The sequence below is a fragment of the Embiotoca jacksoni genome, unplaced genomic scaffold, assembly GCF_022577435.1.
Source record: "Embiotoca jacksoni isolate LCO1_2020_lvr unplaced genomic scaffold, fEmbJac1.0.p SCAF_2, whole genome shotgun sequence".
Taxonomy (NCBI): domain Eukaryota; kingdom Metazoa; phylum Chordata; class Actinopteri; family Embiotocidae; genus Embiotoca; species Embiotoca jacksoni.
In genome coordinates this window covers 4,190,568-4,217,074 of record NW_027185340.1, presented here as the reverse complement: position 1 = coordinate 4,217,074, position 26,507 = coordinate 4,190,568, and the positions used below count along the sequence as shown (strand labels likewise).

At 40.3% G+C, this 26,507-nt stretch overlaps 1 protein-coding gene across 3 annotated transcripts in view; it reads right to left on the bottom strand.

The window, feature by feature from the left end:
• The window catches only part of col4a2 (collagen, type IV, alpha 2), a 55,188-nt gene that overhangs the window by 15,135 nt on the left and 13,546 nt on the right, over positions 1 to 26,507 (bottom strand). For all 3 annotated transcript variants that reach the window (XM_069154041.1, XM_069154043.1, XM_069154042.1), the window contains exons 4-12: positions 20,897 to 20,977; positions 1,856 to 1,990; positions 1,717 to 1,761; positions 1,510 to 1,626; positions 1,342 to 1,410; positions 1,168 to 1,203; positions 1,019 to 1,072; positions 887 to 922; positions 688 to 729 (exon numbers count right to left, since the gene is read on the bottom strand). In XM_069154041.1, the coding sequence (XP_069010142.1) occupies positions 688 to 729; positions 887 to 922; positions 1,019 to 1,072; positions 1,168 to 1,203; positions 1,342 to 1,410; positions 1,510 to 1,626; positions 1,717 to 1,761; positions 1,856 to 1,990; positions 20,897 to 20,977 (615 nt within the window). The remainder of the gene's footprint in view (positions 1 to 687; positions 730 to 886; positions 923 to 1,018; positions 1,073 to 1,167; positions 1,204 to 1,341; positions 1,411 to 1,509; positions 1,627 to 1,716; positions 1,762 to 1,855; positions 1,991 to 20,896; positions 20,978 to 26,507) is intronic.

Sequence of the window (26,507 nt, the reverse complement as noted above, 5' to 3'; positions counted from 1 at the left end):
TAACAGTACAGAGTTCCCAGCAAAATGCACTTGAAGTTCTAAAATAAGAAGCTAGTAAAAAAAAATCCTGCTGCCACTGACATGCAAATATTACAAAATTGCTCACTTGTTAATAGTGATGCATCAAAGCACAGATAGGTAGTTTACTGGTTTGTTGTACAAGATACATCCCCTACAAAAATGTACATATATTTGTTTTTTGGACTTTTGACTTGTTGTGTATCTCTTTGGTGGTACATCCAACAGATATCTCTTACAATGAAACACAATTTGAAGAATAAAAAAGAAAACTTGTTTAAAAAAAAAAGAAGCAGTTTGTAGTTTATTATAGTATAATTATAGTTTGTAGTACTATAACGGTCAGTAAATAGGAAAGAATAAAAAGTTCAATACTTTCCCCTGAAATATAGTGGAGAAAAAAATACATTTAATTGAAATACTTAAGTGCCAGTATCTCTAAACTGCACAGTACTTGAGAAAAATCTACTTTCGTTACTTTTTACTACTGCAAATTATTGCATCTGAAAGTACAGACTTAAACCTTAAACTGAGGTGGATCAGATGATTTGTGTCCGAAATGAATTCAGGATTTTCCGTGCAACAACAATTTTGTTTTTATATATTTGCTTTACAGTACTGCAAGTGGACCCAACTGATGAATTTTAGTAATGAAATATGGTCACTCACCTGGTCTCCTTTGAGTCCTTTGAACACTTTGGTCATAGTGCCCTGCCCAGAAAAAAAAGCACATTAATTGATATTCAAAATTTCAGTTCATGGGTCACATTTTAGACTCAGAATATAATACCATGTTGCAGCAGTCTTTACACAGTCATACATCAACTTAAAACCTTATTAAATCACATATATTATATTATTGCCTTACCTTTGATCCACGGGGACCAGGAGGCCCTGGGGGACCCTAGCAGAAGACACAGAAACGTTCAGGCACAGTATAATAATATCAGGTCTTTAATTTTACACCTAAACTTGCACTCAAACATGCGCAAACACGTACCTTTGGCCCTTGTAAGCCTCTGTTACCTTGCCACCCTGGATTTCCTGTAGGCCCCTGAAAAAAATCAAATGAAAGATGACAGTTGGGAAGGATTGGTATTGCATGAAATAAGTTTAAGATAATAAACTGGATTAGAAAATGTGTCTTACAAATATTCCATTGAGTCCTGGTGCGCCTGGATCTCCCTGAGGACAGATGTTCAAAGAAGTCAATAAGAACTAAGTAATTAAGTACATTTGTTAATATCAAGTAAAAAAAAAAAAAAAGCTAATTTATGGAGTCAGTATCCTTCACAACAAAAAGCATGAGCTCCTCTTCCTCACCCTGAAACGCTGCATGTACACACTGATTTCCAGAGTTTCTCCCTTCTCTCCCTTCCTGCCTGGTTGTCCCTGAGGGAGGAAAAACAGAGACACAGACATTAATCGTCACAGGAAATCAATCTCTTTGTTTTTACAGATCACTGTCTACGCGTATTTGGTTTCACACACAGGAAAACCCGTTCCGCCGTCATAGCCGGATCCCCCCGGTAACCCTGGTTCTCCATGAGTCCCGTTACAGCCGTCTGCACCTGGCTTCCCCCTGGGCCCAGCTTGTCCGGGGTGGCCCTGCAGAGAGAGTGACACAAGCAGAATCAGCACTCTGTCAGCATACAGCGACCTCCCACTGCACTCATCCGGACTGCAGGATGGACTTACAGGAATACCATTGTTTCCAGAGAACCCGGGCACACCGGTCATTCCCTGTGGAGCAACAAGAATCACACGTTAAACAAAGTCGCTGTCACTGTAATATATGTTTGAACAACAAATTAAGAAAAGATAACGAGTTTCTTACCATATTTCCTTTGAGACCAATCATGCCACCACGGCCACTGTCACCTTTCTGCCCTTTTGGACCCTCGATACCTGGATCCCCTGGTCTCCCCGAAGGCCCATGTGGGCCCTGTGGACCAAGAGGCCCAGGGGCACCCTGAGATGAGTTGAAAAAAAAGAGTTGAAGTTAACGTCATTTTAAGGATTGAACATGTCAAATAAATTGCAAAATGCTACAGATTTGTATCCCAATTTATAAGACTCATGTATCATTTTGTTTCTATTTTTCAGTCATGAGTGTGAAAACGAACAAAGGGGGAAAAAAAAAAAAAGGGTGGTGAAAAACTTACCTGTGAAGAGAGATTTGAAAATAGGAGGACAAGTATTATGAAGAGGAACAAATCCAGAAATAAGAACCAAAGTATCACAACAATACGAAACAAAAAGTGTGACAGGACACATTCTATCACTTAAAAATATTTCCCACATTTTCCCTCAAATTATTTAAAAAACATTCTCCTTAGAATTTCTCCTTGCATCACTAGGGGGAGACATACACTTTACTTTTTCTAAAAAGATCATCTCCCTCAGCTGTCCTTACTCTTTACACCCCTTCAGTGGCCAAACTGTATAAAATGACTGCTTGGTAAAATTGACTGCCAAACTCAGTGACTTCAACACATTAACAAAATAAGTATTGGAACATACTGTACGATCTAAAGAACACACTCATTTTAGTTTTTTCCAACGTTAAAGAGACAGAATGAGACACTTCATAAGAGCCACTTACACAGAAAGTGCCTGGAAACAGACCAAAAGCTTCATGATGAAATATCTGATCTGGCTTCTGATAAACGGTAAAACCCTCTTTACGGCACATGCAAGAACCAAAACCCTCTAAAATTCCCCCTCACACACGCACACTGTTATTTCAAGACAGATATAGAGCAGCAAGGAGATTACGTTTAGATAAATAAAGCTTAACTCTGGTGTCAAACATCTCCAAAAAGGCAGTTTATATGGCTGTTCAGCCATATTCAGACTATTTGAAACTGCAGACAGCCCCCTAATCTGCAGGCTAAATATAACAATTTGATTATGATACTCAGAGTGGTGAAAGAGAGAAGACAGACATGCAGATAGGAAGGTAGAACAAGTGAGCCTGGCAGAGGCCGAAGTATCCGCCACTGACGTGCTGCTATATTTTTAAAGACTTCATTTTTATCTCCCTAACAGTGTCTCGTCCTCACTAGAAAATAAGATGACGTGGACAGAAGAGAAGCTCAGGACACAAACAAACAAGCAAATGTCACGAATATCGAGGACTTGTTCAGTGCAGGTGGGTGTTTGAGGTCAGGTGGAGTCTCTTAAGAGATGGAAAACAGGTGCTTTACACACATACAACTCAGTGTTTCTCAGTGACGTTACACTGTGACAAACATTCACACGAACAGGGGAAAGTGGACGAGCATCAGTGGGATGGAAACTGAATAACCCGAAGGCCAGGGTTTTACAAGGGTAACAAAACGTGAGGGTGAAGATATCATGGGAATCTGGTGTGTTTTTATGGTCTGGGGGTTCATGGCGTCAGTAAGTGATGACCTCAGAGGTTAAAAAGTCTTCTTGCGAGAATCAACATAAACAGTGATGCTGTTTGTCCCCAGACAGAAATGCTCTGGTCAGTGTTATACAAGTCTAAAGGCAAGGGTCTCAGAGGAATTCATAAAACTGAGGGGAGTCTAAACAATGCCAAAGAACTATTCAAATGAGCTCACAGACAAATCAGATGCAGATAGTGTGAGATAAAGTTGAACTAGAAGCTAGATACGTGTGCACTTGTACATGCAGCACATGTGTGTGTTTTGTGTGTGTGTGTGTGTGTGTGTGTGTGTGTGTGTGTGTGTGTCGGTCAGTCATGAGCTTTGTCTATGGGTGGCTTTTGGAACAGGCGGTGTGTTTTGTCTCTGTTCAATGTCGACCCCGCAGCTGTTGCCTATAGAGCAGACAACCGACAACAGTCCTGTCAAAACAACTCCACCGCCACATGAATAATGTGTTTAACAGTGGTTTATGCAGAGATTTTTTTTTTTTTTTCATTTACAGTTTGAAACAGCTGAAGAACTGTACAGACAAGACATCAGTGTATCACCATGCAGGCTACTCTGTAATATTCTGTCGCTGAAAAGTCAGTGCTTCACCAACTGTACTACAGTTTATCCTGCAGGGAAAACAAATATCTGCAACAAGTTTAATGGCAGCCTTGGCAACAGGTATTGAGACATGTGCACCTTCATCAGAGTCGTTAGGATTCACCCGCTGGGAACCGTGAATGTCCATCCAGTAGTTGTTAGAACTGAACTGTTGAACTGAAATATGAGTTCCACCACTAATGAGGCTAAAAAAAAAATAATAATTTAGAATACAAAAACATGTCCTGAACAGGCTTAAAAAAACAACAGTTTGAATATCTGAAAGAAAAAAAAAAAGTAGGCATCTCTGATTTTGTTGAGCGGAACATGTCACAAGTTTGTTGTCAGTGCCACATATATCACAATAATAATAATATATATCAGTTGTAGTGTTGATGGAAGCTCGACGTCCATCTCAGCAGAACACAACAGTGACACCCAGTTCTCTTCATTACTCATTGTGGACTAATATATATTTTTTTTATAATAAAAGAAGACAGAGTAAATAAATGACCCTTCTTGTCAAGAAGATTATAGATGTAATTTAAAGTTTAGAAACCAGATGTTTAATTTGCCGTGAAACCTCATTTTCTCTATTGTCATGATGGAAAAGAAAGTCCCTGCAGGCACATTAGGTAAGATGAACTCCTACCATATACACAGATGTAAATCATCATCCTCATAAAAAGGAAATTAATCAAGCTGACAAATTTTCTGAAGACAAATGGTTCTATCAGAGCAATACATCTGCAATAATTCACACGCAGAGGGAATAAACTAAATATACAGTGAAGGAGGGGAGCTGGAAGGGAGTAATTTAAAAAAATGGCATGTTTTAAGTAAAACTTGTGTGTGTGAACATGCGGGTATAGAAGAGATCATTGTCTAAAGCACTTGCATGGTACACTGCTCGACATCTTTCTGCATGGCTTAAACAGAGAGCTGATAAATACCAGGCTCCTTCTATATCGGATAATGGTGGCGATGTTTCCAAGTGCATATTTGTGTGTGTGTGGACTTGCAGTAACAACTCTCCTGTAAACACTTAAAAAATTAAAGGTACACCCAAAAACAAATTTTGTGCTTAAAAGGAATTGTTTTTCACCCAGATATATTATTACAGGCACATAACCGCCCACTTGTGCATAACTTTGAATCATACATTACAGGAGAACTCCTGATAAGTTAACAACTATACCGGTAAGTTAGATAAGGCACTACCAGTAAAGGATCATGATTTATCAACCAGCAACGTGTTGTGTTCTGGCTCGACTGTCTAACTATGTCCAGCTTTAGAGCGGGAGCCGTCAGCAAGAAGTGGTTTAAATGGCCATTTCCAAATTGAAGGGAAAACAAAACCATCACTGAGTATTATTCTGTATAATTGTGTTTCTTAAAGATAAAATTGGTTGGAGGGCCTTAATATTCTTCAAAGGAAATGCATTTATTATCATCATTAAAAAACCTTTTTACTTTTGTCAGACTTCATTTAACTACTTCCATCATTTTTACAAAGAGTGCAACTTTGAAGAGACATTGTCCTAAACTGTGCTCCAATCCGCTTTTGTAGGATTGACTGTATCGAGAAAATGAACAAATGCAGAAGACAGAGTTCTTGACGGATCAGGGAGTCCGTGTGATGCAGCGAGGAGGACAAGATGGCACATTTTTAACCCCAAAGATGTGGTCGGTCAATACTCTGTTAGAACGAGATTGTTTTCTGTGTCTGAATCAAACCAACCAAACCTGTTCCCCATAGCTGTAGCCAGTTTACAGTACATTAGGATGTCAACCATTTCCAACCTCCTCTATTCTCTCCTGAGATAAAGTATCTCTTCAGTCCGCTTTAATTACCAGTTCTCCACAGCGCCACTTCCTTCATACGTCTATACTCCCCATTCTTATCTGCTCACAATACTTCCACTCTGCATTTCCTCCCCTCCTTTCCGAACTCTCAAGTGTCCTCGCATCCCTTGTAGCTCGTCTTCTCACCCTCCTTTGTCTGGCTGTCTTCCCTTACTGTCTCCTCTGGGTGACCAACATGCCTACAAATCAGACAGCCACCAACAGATACCATGAGATCGGTCAGGAAAGTGGAAATGCATAATGAGTGATAAGAAAGAGAAATATTCTTTTTTTTTTTTTTTACAGCTGAGTGCTGTAAAAATAAGTAACCTGTGATCATAGGAAGTCGAGTGCTCCTCACAGGAACATGTCCTGGACTGACTAAAGGACACTGAACACAGATGTATGCTTGTTCCTTTTAAGTCTGAATTCCTGTCTTTGAAGGCTGGTCATGACTTTACCAGATTATGAGCCTCAGGAGACATGTTCTGTCCTCAGGCTTTTATTTTATTTTTTTTTGCAACTCATAACTGTCTATCCTGCTTTATTTTTCTTCCTGTCACAGATAGCTCACGTCATGCATTTGGCCTCTCATATTGTGAGCTCCAGGACGTGATAGCATCACAGACGAACAATAATTTCCAGACGTCCTGATTGGAGCAAAGTACTGTACACTAAAACATCTGGACTTCACTGGAATCAGCCAACCGTTTCTCATTGATCTGTGTAAATACATAGGTTTTATTCATTCAAATTGAAACGTCTACTTTTTATTTTCAGACCACTTCATAAGTTGAAGGAAAGAAGTACTGAATTCCCAGAATCCATTGTTTAAAAGTTAAAACTCAACAAAGACTTTTCTTTGTTGTAGCTGGAAACCTGCAGTGTGTTTTACATGATTTCATGGTTGTTTCTCCTCAACCTAATACAAACTGTGCTCGCCATGATAAAGGTTACTATTGAATTCAGACACCACCTTTGCACACTTTATAGTTTAATTTCAAAGGATATTCGTACAAAGTGGCTCTGAAAGGACATTTATCAAACTATCAGAAGAGACCAACCAATTTATGAATTTAAATTTAAAGACAATGCTTTACACTACAGGTAACAGAGAACATTTGGCAGTGTTATTTGAAATAGTTGTATTTTTTGACTTGACTTTTCAAGGTAGCCCATTCCCTCATTCTAATGTTCGTCTTATATTATTCGGTTGACAGTAAAAGTTATTATACAAGACCTCAACTTGGATTTATAGATGAATAAATGAATCATAAAAAGTAAAAAGAGATATGTCTTCACTATTCCAACGTGTGTAATATAGCATAAAGATTTGCAACCAAAATTTAAATCATCAAAGCAACAGTCTTAGGCTTGATGTACGAGTAATTAGGTGTTGTAGCAGGGTGTCTAAGTCACTGATTTAAAGAAGGTGCTGACTTCACAAAGTCACATCAAAAAGAGAGATTGAAATACAGACAGGTGACAAAGATGTATGTGTCATTAGGGGGGGAAAAAAACAGACTGAACAGACACGATTAAACTACAGAAACCTAGAAATAAATGGCAATAAAACAAAGTGTGATAATGAACACAAGAGATGAGGATTGCTAAGAAACAGGCAAAATGAAAGATTGTAAAAGAGCAATAAAACACCAGCCCTGCCCACAGCGGTCTGCCAACTCATGTCTGCTTTTTATACTTCCCACCTCATTTCCAGGAACATAAACTACCACACACACGAAGGTGTGGGCTGATGGGATGCTGATAGGGGAAAAAAATATTCCATTTTCTGTGGAACAAGTTAAATATAAAGTGAGAGAAGATAACTTCAGACACACAGCTGCTGCAGGGATGCATGAGGATGATGAGAACTGATGCTCCATGAACAACTGAGGCTTACCACAGATCTGAAACAAACCTAAACGATGCACTGAATAGTTACAGATCCCTTCAGTTAAAGATCACTGAAGTTATGTTTAACTGTTAAGATCCAGAGGTGCAGGTGTGGGACAGGTGTTGCTAGTTACGTTCATGTCTTGCAGGGCAGCAGTTCACCCAAATTCCATCTGTGACTAGTTCAAATTAAAACTGTTCACAGTGAAGTATTCAGATAAAAATAGAAATATGAACAAAATAACCCATAAACAAAACTACATGGAAGTCAGGAAATATGTTTTTCTTTGTATTTTGGGAAAACTCTCCAGTTAAAGGAGTGGCGTTTAGTGGCATCTAGTGGTGAGGTTACAATTTGCATTAAACTTCCAAACAAGGAGAAAATACGGAGGCCATCTCTGGATCCAGTGTTTGGTTTGTCCATTCTGGGCAAACCAAGCATGTTGTTACAACACTGAGGCTTTGAAGAAGAGGACTCACTCTCTATACTGATATGAAGAGTTCATCCTTAAGCCAAACAAATGCACCAATTCTTAGATTGAGGTGATGATAGGCGAGCTCTCTTCTGACCACTCCAAACCCTGCCCTGCAACAGAGTTTTCACATGGAGAAAAATTGAACTATTAAAGTACTTATACGCTTCACTGATTTACTTCTGTAAACTTAAGCAAGGGCCCTCATTATGTATGACCCATATGAAAAAAATCTCTGAGAAAATCCCTCCTCTTCACACAGTTTAAATTGCAGTAGCAATCATCTCTCTCTGTGCTCCCTCTCTGTGTACGTGGGTGTGTTTGCATTTCTCATTCCTAAATCACTGATCTATTAAAAGTTCCCCCGTCTGACAACATAAATTTCATCTGGGTCCAGACTGTCCCCTGGGGTGGACAGTTTGGGAACGACACGCTAAGAACAGGATGGGAACGCACAGCCCAGCGTGCAAACCTCTGACCTCTGAAAAAAATAAAATAAATCAATAAACAAATGGCCGGAAAGCTGCTCTGTTATTCCATCTGTCTGTCTACAAAAACTGGAAACTATAGAGGACATTTTGTAATTTTTTTACACAGGAGTAGGGCAGAGTTACTGACTAAAACATTAATTATCAAGATAAAAAGAGTCAACAAGGAAAGGAGTTATGATAAATAACAGGAAAACAAGAGGCTAACATAAATTAAAAAAAACGTGCCGTTAGCAAAAACCAAGACATGTTTTTAATCTACCAGCTTCAATTAAACACTTCCTGTTTTCTACTTGTTCACGCTGAAGCTTCACAATGTGGAGGATATTCAACATTTAGTCTACGGCTGCTTGTTACAGTGAAACGATATCTATCTAAGATATACATGCATGCACATGCTCGCCTTTTCCAAACTAGAACTGGTGCCACACCTGCCTCTGGGTCTGTTTTTCATCTGTACTGGTTATTTATTCAGCTCTGAATTCGCAAACAATGTTAGTACCTCGTGTCTGAATTGGTTTGCCTTCCTGGGGGTTGTATATACTGTATTTCCTCAGGAATAAACCTGCACTCTAAACAGAGACTGTTATGGTGAGGGAGGACTGATGCCATGCAGCATGACCCCGTACCTTCTGATGTCATCACTGTGGGACGGGAAGCTGACGGCCCCACACTTCCTCAGACACATCAACAGACCAGATTGGGTGTTTTCACATTCAAACAACACTCACTCGTGTAAACTTCTACTGATGAGTTTCAAATCCTGGAGAGTGTCTCTGTGAGCTGCCTGCTGCATGGATACCAAAACACTGGAGTTTGCAACTGAGGAGTAGTTCCAGTAGGTGTCGAGGAACGTGGGTGAATTAAAGCTTGGGAATAAAAAATAAATAAATAAATAAAAAAAGTAATTTGTACCACATGTCATTGAACAAAGTGTTTACAGCTGTTTCTAAAGACTGTTTTTCACTGCTGGTAACGGCTTGCCTCTACTCTCTCTGTTTGGTCTTGGACACATGCAAGACCACGCCGGGGTCAGTCAAGGAGTTGACGTTCCTCTGGCAGGTTGCCGACGAAAGGGTCCAGCAATTGTGCGAGTCACATCAAAGATTATATCAGTCGTTTCACGTATCGTTACGGCAGCACATTGAGGCAGGAAATGAAACGAAATTCAGAAAAGCACCTGGTACCAAAAAGATAGTGGAGAATAGAGCTGATATGTGCAGTGGAAAAGTTTTCATCCAAATGTGGCACAAATGTACAAAAACCTGGCAAACGAACATGCTAATAAATTCACATTTACATCCATGTCTGGCAGCAGGTTACCAGGAGTAGACAGTTGATGGAGCTGATGGTGCCATTAAACCAAAGCAGCAGAAGAAGAAGCAACAAGATGGTGTAATTCGAAGAGCAGTCAGTCAAATCTCAAACAAATGAAGACTAATGTGAAGCGAAGGCTTCAGTGGACGTTTAAATCACTCGCTTCATTTTGTTTCATTTCGCTTTTGTTGATAACATTCCCACCAAAAACCATTCATCGTGTTGAGCTTGTTTGTACATAACTGTGACAAATGATTCAAGGTTTAAGAGAGTTCAAGCTCTGCTTATTTGATTTCCTCCTTACAAACGACCAAGCGTTGGATTGTTCGTTTTAGAGCGTTGGATGCAGCTTTTCAGTCAGAAAGGTGGGGAGACGTGGTTTCATCCATACGAAGCACACTGATGCTTTAATAAGAAAAGACTGAATCTGGAAAATAAATTAGGAACGAAGGGAAGAAATTAAATAAGTATATGACAAAAAAATTAAGGAGGGAAGAAAAGGTGGAGTGAAAAGGGGAGGTGAGGGGGCAAATGCTAAAGATGGATTTGAGAATGGAAGAAAGAAGGAAAGATGATAAGAAAGAAGTGAATAGATTAATGTGAGGAAGGAAAAATGAATAAAGGAAGAAAAGCAAAAAGAAATGAAGGAAATTAGGAAAAGAGGGCCGCAGGGTGAATTACAGAACATAAAAGTCTGCCCTCTCTCTGCCTCCCGCACCGGGTCCAGACACTGGTGGATTTAGTCCCGCTGCTCTGCGACCCTGCTCACATGTTTTTCCTGGACTCATTTCCTGAAGATTCGCATCCCTTATGCTTGATGCCCAGTTGGGGATGTGGGGGGGAGTCTCAGGTCCCCTGGAGGGTTGGGTGTGGGATTAAAGGTTAGGGGACAGGCTTCAGGGGCTCTGCTTACAGGACAAAGAGGGTCCTTAACTGGATGCCCTGAGGAGGACTAAAGCAGAGTAAATAAACATCTGTAGATGATGTTTAGATATCTATGAGAGTGTGTTTAGATCTCCTGGCTGTGGCCACAGAGGTCAGCTTGCTGAAAGAGGATGTCCTACTTCTGAACATCCTTGATGGCCATGTTGGATCAGAGCAAATATAAAATGATACAGACAGAGTTAAGAAAAAGCACAAGTGGAATAGCAATGGGGGAAAAAAAAAAGAAGTATATATTGAAGTGCTTTCCGTGACAAAATTATAGCTTTGTTGCCACGGAGACAAACCTTCAGCCAGATTTGTGAAAACATCTAAACTTCATGTTCTCAGCTGGTGCAACAGCAAGTTTCTCTGACTCATCCTCTTAACATGCTTGTATGTTTTTCAGAAAACAAGATGAAGTAGAGGGATAAAAACAGATGACACAATAACATCAGTCATTTGTTGTCACTTGCTTTGTTTCTCATGGACGTCTGCTGCTCTTCGTTTGGCCATCCAGCACAGAGTGATTCGGCTGCTTTGAGACCAGTTTACATTCGAATTAATGTGTTTAGGCCCAGAGCTAATTTTCACCGAGCACGTGCACACGCATTTGCCAGAGACCTGAGAGTATCCAGACCATGTGTTGATACAGAGCGCTGCTAATGACCACTGGTTAGACTGAAGTGTGTGTGAGAGAGTCTGCGTGCGTGCTGAGGGTGTGTGTGTTGAACACTTGAGGGGGGGGATCCCTGAGAACAGAACAGCCTGGACCTCCAGCTTCCCATGGGTCTCTGGGGCCCGACACCTGTGCTATTGCCTCATGTCGGAGGAATGAGATGTCTCAAGACTGCGGTCCGAGCACATGTGTGTGTAAGCAGGACACAGCTGCAGCCTGAGTGTAAATGTGTGTGTTTGTGTGTGTGTGTGTGTGAGTGTGTGTGTGATAACTATTGTGAACAGTCTGAAATGAGGTGTTGCCCTCACCTCAGACATCAACCACCTGTGTGTCTGCATGTCTGAGTCCATGTAATGAGGTCGATCATGGGTGTGTCGCCTCTATAACCCCACTGTTACATTTTATCACTGTGATTATGATGCCCTCACAGCTTCCATACAGTTGATCACCCATACGGTGACCTTTGTGTTTATAAAAGTCCACAAAGGAAAACTCAATTTCCTCGGAAAAGCTGCTCTCTGATGTAGATCACACCCGAAGGCACAGAGGTATGTATAGTGAATTATATTCGGAGTTTGAGGGGCCACTGGAGCTACAATCAAGGCTTGGGAAGTTGTTTTGACCCAAAGTAGGTTTCATTGATAAAAAAAACATTTAACTGTAGAGAACAACATGATCACTAACAGGGAAACGTTAAAATAGCAATGAAAACTTGATGAAGTTGACTACGGACAGCATGTGAGGTGTTTAGAGAACATCTATAGCAATAGCTTTCATGTGAAGTGTTGAGGAGACATCTGTTAATTGGAGCAGCAGAAAACAACCTGGTTTACACTCTCCCCTTCTAAACTGCATGAAAACTAAAGATTTGTACTGTAATGTGTTATGTCATTTTCCTTTTGTTGAAATGGACTTTTTAAAATTGGTATTGAAAAAGGTATTGTTACTAGTACCAGTAATGGAAATGTATTAACAATACCCAGCCCTAAATCTCTCTTCCCCCAATTCCAATCTAATGATTGATGTGATTTTATCAGCAGGTGTAAATATTTTGCCACTTAAAAGAAAACAACAGGGAAGAAATAGGTTGTGACCCTCAATAACTATGTATACAGCACTTTTCATTAAAAAAAACAAACCATTTACAAATGGTTAAAGAATAAAATAGCACACAGCGGTGGAAAGCACCAAGTCTGAGTGATCAGATTTACAGCAGTCGAATACCCAGCTGTGATTTTGGCCCTGAGTCACATTAGCGTCAGGGATACCCATGTAATCTCGACCCATGCAGCCAGCCAATCCCACAATTCAATTTGGCAGCCTGGAAGAGATTTTTTATTTTCCCACATGAGGATATGCAGCACTCGCTGCCATTCCAGCTGCCACCCACATTCCTGGATAGTTTGCAAGGGAGCAAATCATGGCAAAGGTTTAGGAGCGTTCACTCACTGAATCGAGGGCTTCACACATGATTAGCTTCTGTATCATGTAAATTACATCAAGTTGATATTCCTAATTTCAGTACGATGTAGACAAGGTTTTTTTTTTTTTTACCATGACTTTATGATGTGGGGAAATGTCTTATGAAACATTATTTACAAAAGCACATGTTGCACCAGTACCGAGACCAAATATCCCAGATCACAAGTCTGCACTGAAAACACAACTTTCTCAGAAAAATCTTGGAAGAATACTTATAGGAAGACTTAGAAGGGATCTACTTGTTTCCTCTGCAGCCGGCCCCCATTGGAAGTTTCACAACAAGGCCTGATGGGGAACACATGCCGTTGCTGTGGTGACCCAAAACTCTGGTCATATTTTTCCGACAGGTCTGACAAACCTCCTTGTCAACCATAACACTTCCTGACTGCTGTGTGCAAATCGAGCGCACACGTCCCAGAGGATGGACAGCGGTAAGACCTTATTTACCCAGCGTACCTATTGTGAGACTACAGACCAGACACATATGATTGATGTGGAAAACGTGGTGTGTGTGTTGTTCAATGAAACATAGAGGGTGATGGATGGTAAGTGTGTAAGTGCTAAGTGTTCACAGAAGAATAATGAGGAAACAGTTCCAAAACTGGGATGAGGCTTATTACAGGACATAAACTGTCCTTAGTGACATTTATTTCAGTGATTATGGCTGAAGTATGCTTAAGTTTACGTTTTCAGCCACAACAGGAAACAGAATATCTCAGGCTAATTCGACTTGATCTCTTGGTCCTTGGTTACATTCATGTCATGTGCTCCGGCTGATGATAACACAATCAGGATACAGGTGGTAACAAGGTCAGTGTCTACAGCCTAAATACGCACACGAACAACTGAATCACTGTACATTGGCATTTCTTTCACTACTAAAAGAGAAGTCAACATTAAGGTTATCAAATGATTCCAGGAAATAGTATGACAAACATTTTTTATAAGCATCTCTCCACCCACACGCATCTGTTCAAACAATCCTCATGACGTCCTGCACGAGTTATTGTAGCTCGGTCTGTCAGGCTTTTTGTTCTCGCGCAGCACAAATGCAGTTTACAGCGATAATGTTGATACATTCACTTCTCAAAATTCCTTGCAATTTTTTGAAACAATGCATCTTTTATTTCAGACGGAGGTGGACAAAAGCAGAAGTTCAGGATTTTTCTAACCGTATAACTGTCAGCAGCAGGTTTACTACATCAGTACTTTATTATTTATTATTATGTCGAAGAGGTCTTAAATATGTTGTGGTACCTACTGCTGTGGTGCTCAAGACTATAAACAGCTGCTTTTCACATGAGAACACAGGGAAAATCAAGAAATTAGCATTGTTCTTTCTATATCTATGAGCTCGATGTGCTTCATCCTTTTTTCAAACAATACATTTTCACTTTAAACAATAGGCTTTCAGGATTAGGCCTAAATTATGTGTATGGGAAATATAAATCTATCCCTGGGAAGGTTTTGGGGAAGAAGATAATGACAATCGTTTCAGCACAAAATGTATGTTGAGCCTAAAATTCAACATCATGAGCTGCTAGCGGCAGGAGGAGGGTAGATATTGTAATGTTGAGAAATCGGGAGCTAAAAGTGTTTTTAATTTGCTCGTGTCAGTTATGGTTGGTCTCACGACACAACACGCTATTTCGACAAATTTTTCATTTCCCTGCCATTACACTAGGGGCAGCGTGTCAGTGTCACGGCTTTTGCCTCGCAAGGAGTCAAAAAACATGCTTAAGGAAAAGGAAATCATGTGGAAGAGCACGAGGTGAGGGTTTGGGGGAAAAACAACAAGCAAACACAACAAAACACATCCATGCCGTCTCCTGGACTTAAATGACTTTCGCCATCCTTCAGCGTCCTCGTGAGGACTTCAGAGCCCAATTCTTCTGCATAACACTTCGTCCCATAACCTCTACTGAGTGATGTCGTGTCCTCTGTCACATGACCTGTCACAGTTGCATCTTTTTGTCACGCAAAAAGACGCCAAACGGGCGAATACACACTGCCCTCTAGTGGACTGGTGGCTGTATTACATGCTTTGCATTTAATACTTGGCTGCATGACAAAGGCCCCCGCGACTAAAAGGGACTGCAGTCACACTGTAAGAGCAGTCTGCTGTATTAAAACGACTGGTTAAACAGGACTGCTTATAAAAAAAATAAAAAAAAAATACATATTTGATTATCTGGTCAAGTCCTACATTTCTGGGTTTACAAATGAAAGAAAAACTGAAATGGGAATACAGAAAGGAGAAAAACACTCTTACCTCTCAACTCTGTGCTGGACTGAATTACTGTATGTCTGAGGCTGTAACGTTCATTAGTGTTGCATTTAATGTATTAATTTAAATAATTGTGTGTTAATTTTTTGCTTCTTGATCTGTGTGTTATAGATCTGAATCTATATGCAGGCAAACAAAATAAGGAATGTGAGTCGGTCAAATTTTTGTTTCCTCTCGGCTTGACTTTTGACTTCTCACCATAATTTTTTAACAGCTTCACAAAGTGTCTGAAATATATTAGTTTATCTTTAAAACACTTGACCTGCAGCAACAGCTATGATGCATTACACAGTGGTAACACACAAACAGCTGGTTACTGTCTGCTTGTCTGAGCAGCTCCTCAGACATTTCCAGAAAGCTCCATGGCTAATTTTCACATAGGACACTGCCAGCCTGTGATCCCTGCTGAATTCATCTTGCCAACAGAAAATCTTTCCGTCCAAGGGTTTTAGTGATAGCAGCAGGTTTTTGCTTCCCTCCCCTTCTCTCTCTTCCACGTACACACATGCATCATTTTTTTCATCACTACTCCACAGTTGGTAGCTTTTCCACGACACGACCGGACGAGGTCAGGGTCAGGGGAGGGAACTGCAGGAATGGACGAGGCTGCTGATTGCAGGTTTGGAATTCGGCTAAAAGTTTAAAAGTTTCTGCTGATATGTGAAGCTGCTACAGCTGCCAGTTAATCATCTCACTAACTCATCTCTCCTCCTATCTACTGTCAGACAATCAGTTTCGATCAGAAGATATCAATCAAGTGTGATCAAAGCGGTGACCGTCTTTAATCAAAGAGAGTTCAACATGATGTAGGTTCAGGAGTATATTGTACAACCACTATCGTGTATGCTAATGTTTTGCCAGCATATCAGTGCTGTCAGTAAAAATGTTTTTTAGGGAGTTAAAATAACACCCTTGCTTTACTATGAATGTCATTTGTTCGATAAGGTTTTAATTACTGAGCGGGTGTAAGATGTCCTCACTGTTTCAAGGTTATGACCCTCTAAACAAAGCAAAAACAGTAAAACCGACATTCCAGGGTCTTCAAGCTTCGATGACAATATATTCAAAGGGTTTTTGATCCTTTTCGGACCTACAACATTCCTCTGTGCGCCTGTCCCTGAGCAGACAGTCAAGTATATGATAGACACGGATACAGGATTCAGAATGTGGACTTGTTTTCATAGAGCAAGGAAATCTTTGGCATTTATAGCTGAAGCCAAACTCACAGACGATCTTGTTCCCAAAAGAGCGTCTATATTAAAAAAAAGATCAGTGGACTGTCATTGTGCTCAGCTTCCTGAGACGTGTGTCATTTCCTGTCCTACATCAGCTGTGAAAGCTTTTCCCATGGTGGGAAAGACAGCATCTCTCCATCTGCACAGTGTCTATAATGATTGCACCGTCATATCTTCTCTTTTGGATGCATGTTTCTGTCTCTTTGTTCAGTGCACAGGAAGAGGAGGAACAATGAGCTCATGACGTTACTGGTCTTTAAGCTGAAAGTTTCTTTTTCGGAGAAAAACACAACGGCGCTCCCTGTTTCTGAAAACCGAAGACGGAGAGACTCCCAGTACAAAAGACGTCATTGATCTGCTAAATAGGTTATGTGGAGAGGATGCAGAGTACCTTAGAAACTACAAAATGCCCTGGAGCGAAACACCACATAGCTAGCAAGTCTAGTTACGTCTTTTTATGGCCATATTTTACTTTGTTTGTCGAGATGCCAGCGCCGTTGTGTGCTTACACTTGTACTGATGTTTTTCAGCTATAAAGTGCAGTCTTGTGACCTACTTCAGATGCTTTGTGTGCCTAATTTATTTTCCCATTACTCCATTTTAGGGTGCTTATTCTCCCTTTCATTGCCAATCTCATGAGTCCAATTCACTAATGATCCAAAAGAACAATGAAGACTTTTTAAGGCCTGCTGTGTGGAGCTTGATATTTTTCTGCGGGCCTAGATTGCTGGAAAAGTCTCTTCTTTCCCCTGAAAGCAGAAAACTTGTTAAATTAACATATTTAGTCCCGTCCAAACAATCTGTTTCATTCTTCCAGTCTCTCTCGCTCCCTCTGTCCGTCTGCTGTCTCTATCCAGTTGACTTTACAGTCAACATCTCACTTTCTCTATCATGGTGGCTATTTGAAACTACAATTACTCTCTAACTCTCTCGCGGTTACATTACCCCGTCAATCAATGAAGTTACAGTTGACACCCATGTTTGTCCAGACTCATATAATATACTGTGATAAAACTTTGAAGGAATTTGGCCATTAAATCTGATAGAACACAAAGTTTCAGCCCCAAAAGTAGTCAGTGCTTCAAAGATGGATGTTGAAGCTATCAATTCTAAAATGTGGCTGCTTCAAACAAATCATCAACCCAACAGCACAAAATATCTATGCAATCACCAATTTGAAGGTGGACACACAAGATTAGTGTCATCAATTTAGTATTTGACCAAAAGTGAAATGTAGTTGAAATATTTCCTGCTGTTCCTGAGTTATGGTATCATATTTACAAGAATGGGGCGGATCAGGATATAACAATGACCTTGACCTTTTACAACCGAACCCTAAACAGTTCATCCCTAGGACCAACTGAATGTTTGTGCCAAATTCGAAGAAATTCCCTCAAGGGATTACTAAAATGACGCTTTTATTAGGATGGTGGGATATGAGATCACTGAGACCTTGACCTTTGACTTTTTACAACCTTAACAGTTCATCCTTGGGACCAAGTGAACATCTGTGCCAAATTTGAAGGAATTCCATTGAGGCGTTCTTAAGATATTGGGTTCACAAAAATATGATGGAGATGGACAACCAGCAAATATAAACATTTCAATTGTACTTTAAAGGTCATAGTTATATTGTCCTGTGTGGATTTTCTCAAAACAAAAATACATAACATTTTAGGTAAACAAATGTTGGACAATGAAAATGATTCTGCTCCCTTGACAGAATGAATACTACTATCACACAGAGGAGCCACACTGTGATGTTGACATGACAATGCTCATAATTTATCCATTAAGAACCATCATCTAATCGCAGCTGTGTCAAGTCTCAGCCAATCCAGACAGCTGCACGGGCTCAGTTTGACCCGCTCAGTGAAGGGCTCATCACCATGACTCTCTCCTCGGGGGAAAGATTTGGAAGGAGGTAGACTTAAAGCAAGAGAGAGGGAGGGATGAGCACATCTGTGGGGACCCAACCTGGTTCCCAATGTATTCACAGGCAGCAGATACAGTTTAAACACGCATGCAATTAGTCAAAGAGGATAAGTGGTCGACAACAACAAAGGAAATTGAAAAGAAAAACCTTCACTGAAAGCAGAATCTCATCTCTTAGTAATAAATGGTTTAAGAACCAAACCAGCGTGTTTGAGAAATATTTGTAAAGTTCATCTCCACCAGGACATCGTATGTGGGATTCTTTTCTTCTTTTTATAGAAAAAGCAGAAAGTGTACTAAGGAAGGAGAAGCTCTTCACTCTCTTGGCACCGTCAGTAACACTTTGTCACAGAATTACTGAAATTCTTTCTTTCACATCTGACCTGCGAAACTGCAACAGATGAAGGGAGGAAGAGAGAGGTGGCCTGCTGATCCCATCCTCAGACTTTTTGAATCGTTCAGATGTGGAATGTGTAGCTTCCTCGCTCTGTCTCTCTATGACTCCTTACAGGGTTTCCTGTATCCACAGCGGGCGTGCAAATCTAAATTAAGACCTACTGTAAAGTTGGTCTGGTAAATTCTCAGTACACGTCAGAGTACAGTTGCATGACATTCCTGTCTTCACCTCTGTATTTTTAAAGAACACCTCCCTCAGGAGCTGCTCTTACTGGTAGATAGGGGATTTCTACAGCAGTCAATTTCAGTCCTTAAGTTTACCACATCATACCGCTGAACTGGAACATTTACAGTTCCTGGGAACACTCTTTACACAATAAGAAAAACAAAGAAAACTGGCCAGTTAATCATCTGGAAAGTTTGTCTTTGAAATATACAAAAAGTAACATATTATGTTCTGGAGATCCTTTATTTTTTACAAATATTCTTTTATGCATCCCTGTCTGCTAGAAATTATATTTCTATAAAAGGGCAATCACAGCCTGGATTATGTTCGGAGAGCACTTTTCAGGGTGAGTGAAGCACCACATTTATGAACTTTGGGGTTAGGTTTAGGCAACAAAAATACTTGGTGAAAATTTGAAAAGATTGTGGTTTTGGTTAAACGTCAATAGAGATGATGTGTCTCAGGTCACTGTGGACTTTTAGATATTGAAACAGATCTTTGGGAAAACAAATGCTATAAATCGAGTGGGAAAAAATGAACGTACACCTGCAAGTGGGTATACCAGAGTCTACTATTTCAGTGCATGTTAAAACAGCACCAGTGTAACTAAGATGACCCAGAAACTACATCTCCAACTTCCTATTTAAAGCATTTTTTATTCTTGAAAAAAATGAAAATAAGAATTTCTGTGGAAACTTGGCTTCAGCTTTCAGGATGAAGAGCCCCCCTTTTTAATCCAATGATTAAAAAGCTGTCTGATGATCGGTGCAGCACGTGTCTGAAGCGAGACACGGCTTTATTCATGCAGAACCTGTCACTCACTCTCAGCTTTGTTATCTCAATATGTTTAGTCTAGGTCTGTCTCTCTGATTTCCAACCCTCGCTCACTTTTTTTTTCTGCCTTTCATTCCTCTCTCTAATGGCTCTCCCACACTTCAGACACTCCTTCCACTCTGACCTCCTCTTCTATGAAAGGTTAATGGTGCAATTTTTAAATGTAAGAAAGTGAGATAAGTATATCAAGCTAATGACTAGCAGTCTTCCATATGGCTGGATGCCTGTCAGGCTCGTACATTCACATCATCTAACATGTTAACGTTGCATCATTGGGATACATTAGTTACCCACAAGAGGGCTTATAGGCCATTGAGACATGACGCTGCTATTAACTGTGTAAACAGATACAAGGCATTCGCATGGTGCAAAGATCATTGCATCATTCTGACTGCTCTGCATCTATATCTATTAGTTAGCAGGCTTTGCTTATATTTAAAACATAAGGCAATATTATCACACTTTCACCGAACACAATGAAATCTCTTAACATTAATGTCCTAGCTCATTTCTAATCCCAGGACCAATTTGTTCCCACTGAAAATGTAAAATAGGATCACAATATATAGATTGAAAAAGGCCGATGTATGTAGAACTGAAGCAACAGAATGTGAACTAGTTTGGGGCACGAATGCACCTTCAGCAACCAAGTTAAAAAAAAAAAAAACACAGAGGGATCATGTGTGGTCATGGTCTTATTTGGTATTCCAGATTAAAAACAGTGGCTCTGGTTAACACAGAGGTTAAGAAATGAAAGAAAAGATAGATAGATAAAGAGAGAGAGAGAGAGAGAGAGAGAGAGAGAGAGAGAGAGGGGTATAAACAGTTGTTTGGAGCAGTGGTTACAATCCGGGACGTACCCTGGCACCCTTCTCCGGGAAACATTTACAGCCTCCGCTGCAGTCTCGTCCTCCACAGGGGCCGCTGTGCTTCTTCCCACCCTGTCAGACACAAAGCAGACAACATGAGGGTTAGAGTTGGGCTAATAGAGATCAGGGTGTACACGTCACATATTCAGGGCACTGCCACATGTTGCTGTTTAATACATTTGCATGAACAAAGCAGTAATATGTGTCTGTGAAGTCCTCTTTGTGCTGCACATGGGACACGGCATTGAATAAATTGTGGTCTATAAGTGTGACTGGTTGTGTTTGTGTACACTGTGGTGTGTGAGCACACTTGTTGTTTATGCCAGGAGTGGATGCCAGTTGTGCTGCTGTCTGGAGCACAAGTTGTGTATATTTGTCTTGTGCGCTAAGAGGATGTGTTGGATGCCGTTGGATGTGTTGAGTGAGTCATAAAGGACACCCAGACATAACGGAAAGCCATGACAAGAGGCCGGGGCCGGCCGCTGACAGTGACAATTTGTCTTTAGATGTCTGCATACCAACCAAACCACCCACCATCACAGACTGATCTGTGCTAAACATGACACCACACAGCCTGTGGAGTCAGTGTGGACATGACAGGATCAAAGAAAGCAGTCACACAAATGGGATTTCCCAACCAGCAGGTCAGAGGTGTCAGGACCCAGAGCTCACTGAGATAGCTGGAGACATTACTGAAGACAGAATGGAGTCTTGGACAACTTTGCATTCATGTGGTGTTTCAATACACAATCCCAGTTGAACATAGGTCTTTTAGAGTCTGAGCCATGACCATGTTTTTTACTCCTCAGAAGCAGAAGCACAACGATTTGAATCCTTGACAAAACTATAAACATAACACAACACACTGAGAGCCACACCTTAACCCTCACTGCTGTAAAACAGATGCACATCAATGAGCTCAAATTTACTGCTGGAAAATAATAGGGTCGCTGATCCAAATTCTCCTTTTAATAGATTTGCGAGCAAATTTGTGACTATTTGAACCCTCCAGCACTGTTTCCATTTAAATGCATGTATGGAAACAAGGCTTTTTTTTTTTTTTTTGCCTTTTCAAAATGTTCCGATGAACTTTTCCCCACTTGTGCCAGCGAGAGAATACTAATGAAACACACGCATACATAGCGAGTACTCTTTCAACTCCAACTTTTCAAAGTTTAGGGAATGAGGTAAAAGGGCCCTTCAGTGGCCTTTCATTTAGCATGTACAGACATTACAGAAGGCCTCCATGTTGCTGGATTATTTTGTGACGTCCCTCCCTCCTATGTCTGCGTCTGTCCTCCACCTACACACCCATACCACCGCCTGCTCAGGCAGCAAATGCCTCCACAGCCTCCCCTCTCCCTAAATGACCACTTTATACCCACAGTGGCAACAAAGTGGCAGATAGAGATTCAGAATATTTCTCCTTCCTCACTTTGACTACAGATTCCAGCAGCCCCCGTTCACAAAGGCCACATTGAGACCCTCCTCACACACAAAGACCTCCTTTTACTATAGAGACGTCGTCCTTTAATGATCCCCTATCTCCAACAAAAAAGACCCTCTTCTTCCTTCTGGAATGCACAAGGCTGCATTTCTTTGTTAACTATCAGTGAATCTGAGGGGATCCTTTCAAACTGCTGTTTGATATAGCTAAAACAGGCTGTGATGGCTTTACTGTAGCCTGCATGTGATGGTGGCTGACTCACTCTTACCACAAACAACATTCTTGACTTATATCCCAAATTTGAAATGCAGCACGTTCAGATCAAGCATCCTCTGCGAGGACTTTTTTTTAGTGTTTCAAGGGAAGACAAAAAACAGAAAGGTCGTTTCATCCCAATGAGGATGTAAGAGAGTCACGGCATGACCTTCTCCACAGTGAGGTGGAAGTCCAAAATGTGGACAATAGACTGCATCATCTCCGGACAGACACACAAAGGAATAACTCCTGTAAAGGCCATTACACATCATGAACGCCGCATCGATTCAACTTTACAATTTAGAGGCTCAAAATAGCTGCCGGCAGTTTCAGCAGAGGACAAAAGGCCTACAGTATCCTGTTTTCTCCACCCACACTCACAATAACTCACTGTTTGGCAAAATCACCTTTTCCAAAGCTTCCATACATCTTGGAAACCAATTTGAGGATAATGTGTGGGTGTATTTATTTCCATAAATTAAATTTAGCTCTAAATTCTGCCAAAATAATCCACCATGGAAAACACAGTATTTACTTGACCAGTAAAAACGTGAGTAACTCAGGTGCTGATGTTGATCAAGCAATGAAACGTAGAATATTTACTCACGAGGGTTATAGCTTCCCCTCGGTTCATGCCGTTCACGTACCTGCGTACTGTTCATGCGCAACAGGAGCAGTCTCTTAACGTTTTGATTCATCCAAACAAAGTTAAACCATAAAGCCAGTCAAACGTACCAGAATTGAACTAAACCGCTGCATTGGTGGCAAAACCTAAAGCTTTAGTGAGAACCAAACAACCAGGCTGAGACTGTTTAAAAAAGATTCATCTATAGCTGCTTCCAAGAAGACTCTCGTACAGTTAATTTGAAAGGAAACCAGACCACATGACTTTGAGATTTTAGCATGAAAACACAAGCTGTGTAATAACACAAATAAAATCTCGAGATCTAAAGACACAAAAATTGTTCAAAGAGGGCTTTTTAACCATCTACCATATTACACAAATTAACTTAACCAGACCACATCACAAAAGTGACAGATGAGTCCAGACCACCTTGAACCAGAGTGTTGGGTCCTGCAGACTAAATATCATAAATCTGGTACCTATGTAAAGCTATAATGAAAGAGAATCACCTCCCAGTTTCAAAACAAGAGAACTGAATGCCCTATCAGACTCCGCAATTAATCGGTCAGCTGAAGACACAGAGAGGCAGTGTCTCCCATTTCATAAAAAGAACACATTTTCTTGTCTTTATTTGACAAAGAATTTAAGACAACTTAGCTCCTATTCCTTTGTTATGAGAGCTGCCAAGCAAACAACGTATATAATATGAAAAAATGACCATGAACCAGGGGAATTCCTGGGATCCTGTTTAGTTTGATGATTCATCTGCTTCTCGTTTACAGTACGACCTTCAGTAGTCTGCTCTACCTCACAATTGCAATCACATGCTCAGACGTAAACATTGTTTCCATCAAAAACAAAAAAAAGAACGTCCACTTTTTGTATATAAATGAACTTGTTCATTTATGTGCAACACCCAGACCACACAAGCAGGGTGATAAACAATTAATCTATTACCACAAAAAGTAGGAAATTTACCCTTTTCCCTGAAAGAAACACACAACTTTTGGGGAAATATACTTGTTTGCTCTCAGGGAACCTGAAGGGCCCTACCTTAAATACATATTTACTAGAATACGTAAATAAGTGGGATCAGTCTGTAAAAATAGAGCCAGTGAGGCCATATTCGCATGACAGATGTCTTTTACTAATATGTGTCTATAACCTAGTGTGTGTATGTAGGTGCGTCTACTGTATATTAATTCCATTTCACATGTAATATTTTTGTACTCTGCATCTACTAAGGTTTGACTACTTAAATACTCACAAAGTGCTTTGTAGATAACTGAAGATAAGAGTTTTAGTTATTCGAAGTGCACAAGCTGTACAGATTAATGTCTTTCTTAATGTTGTTTTTGTTGTCTCCCAGTTCTTAATGGCTGCACTGGTGCCTCGCTCCGAACGTGCACCGACTCCTTCGATATGCTGGGCAGTTGATGGAATCAAACCAGCTGGGTCAACATCACTCTTTCTCACGCTCACTTTTTCCCACTTTCTCTCCCTTGGGCTGATACATACACTTGTACATTATGGTTATTAATGTCATTAGGGAAAAAAATGATGTCATGTTTATGTGACTTCATGAACATGCCAGATATTCATTCATTTTTTTTCATTTGGAAACAGGTGCTCCAGTGTGCTGTCATCATCTAATAATGTACAGTGATGTTTCCTGATTTAAAACAATAATGGACAAACTCCACTGAGGGTGTCATTGTCCGCGCTGGGGAAACTTAAATAATGTACTGTTTTATTTCTAAGAGGACAAAGTATCAAACCATGAAAGAATGTGGTTTACTGGTAGATAATAATAATAATGTCCCATTGCATGTAGTTTAGTCAATAACAACAAACAACTTGGCTCACTGTTAGAGGATACATAACTGAGATTTAAAACACTCAACATTATTGCCAATCGGCTCTAAATCTGTAATAAATCTTGATATACCAAGTTCAGCTGATTTTAAGTGAATAGTTCAGCATTTGGTGAAATACACTGAATTGCCTTCTGGCTGAAAGTTACATGGGATCAATAGCGCTTTCATATATGTTTACTAAATGTGAAGAAACTTTCAGCAGCCAGTTAGCTTAGCTGAGCATAAAGAGTGGAACCAGGTGGTTCAACTAGAATATCTGCCTTGTGGTTGAATGCTTCTTCTAACCAGTCAAATTGCAGTTTGCATCCACATCTGTCCAGACTCATATAATATGGGTTGCAAAGACTTCAAAGGAAATTGGCCAATAAAGGTGATACTTTGTCAAAGAAGCCACAACCACAAACACACATGTTCAACCCGATATCACAGAAGATCTTTACAATCAGCACCGTTTCAACCCAAGATCACAGTCACCAATTCAGTATCTGTATTTTTTTGTACTATAGTCTCCAGTCTGCCATTCTGTACCACCATACCAAATATTGACACATAATACTGGTTGGATTGTCTGGATTGTCTGCGGTCAGCCTGAGTCACTATGGTCTTAGCATATCCATGTACTGCAGACATTATGGTTTACCACAGACATAACCACTTCCTAACACTCGCTGTCAATGACAAAAGCAGAAAAAAATAACAAAAGAAACTCCTGCAGGAGGACAGGAGGATGTCAAGACAAAAACAGAAGAGAAATATATATAAAACCAAAATCATAGCCAAATTATAATTACATATGTGGAGAAATACTGTTGAATTTTAAAAGATAGCTGAAACTAGTGAGGCCTCTTATACTTTGGCCCTCAGTCTGACCATAAGACCCCCAAAACATGAGGATCATTGGAGGATTTATATTATTTCAGAGCAATCAAGAACCCACATCACCCTGATTGAAGGGATTACAGGCATAAACTCTACATGGTTACATGCCATCAACGGAGAGAGCAACTGAGAAATTGAATGTGAAATAAACTTAAATACGTAAGTTAGTACAAAGCGGTTCATAAAACAACCCTCCATGGAATTCAGAAAATGGATCATGGAGGGAAATAAGGGATAAAACCTACACTTAGATACATAGAGAGAAAGAGACAGATGTGAGTCCATGATGTCGACACACAGCTGCACATTCCACATCTTCCCTCGCAAATTACTCAGTAAAACATCCTTCAATCCCCAAACCTAATTAAAAAACATAAATTAGCAGCATGCCTGAAGGGACTGTGATGAAGAAGGACGGACCATAGAGGAGAAAAGACAGTTTTTATTGGCAGATCTCGTAACTAAAAACAAACTTTAACACAATTGTTTATTACACAGATATTATTTCACAGGTGATGG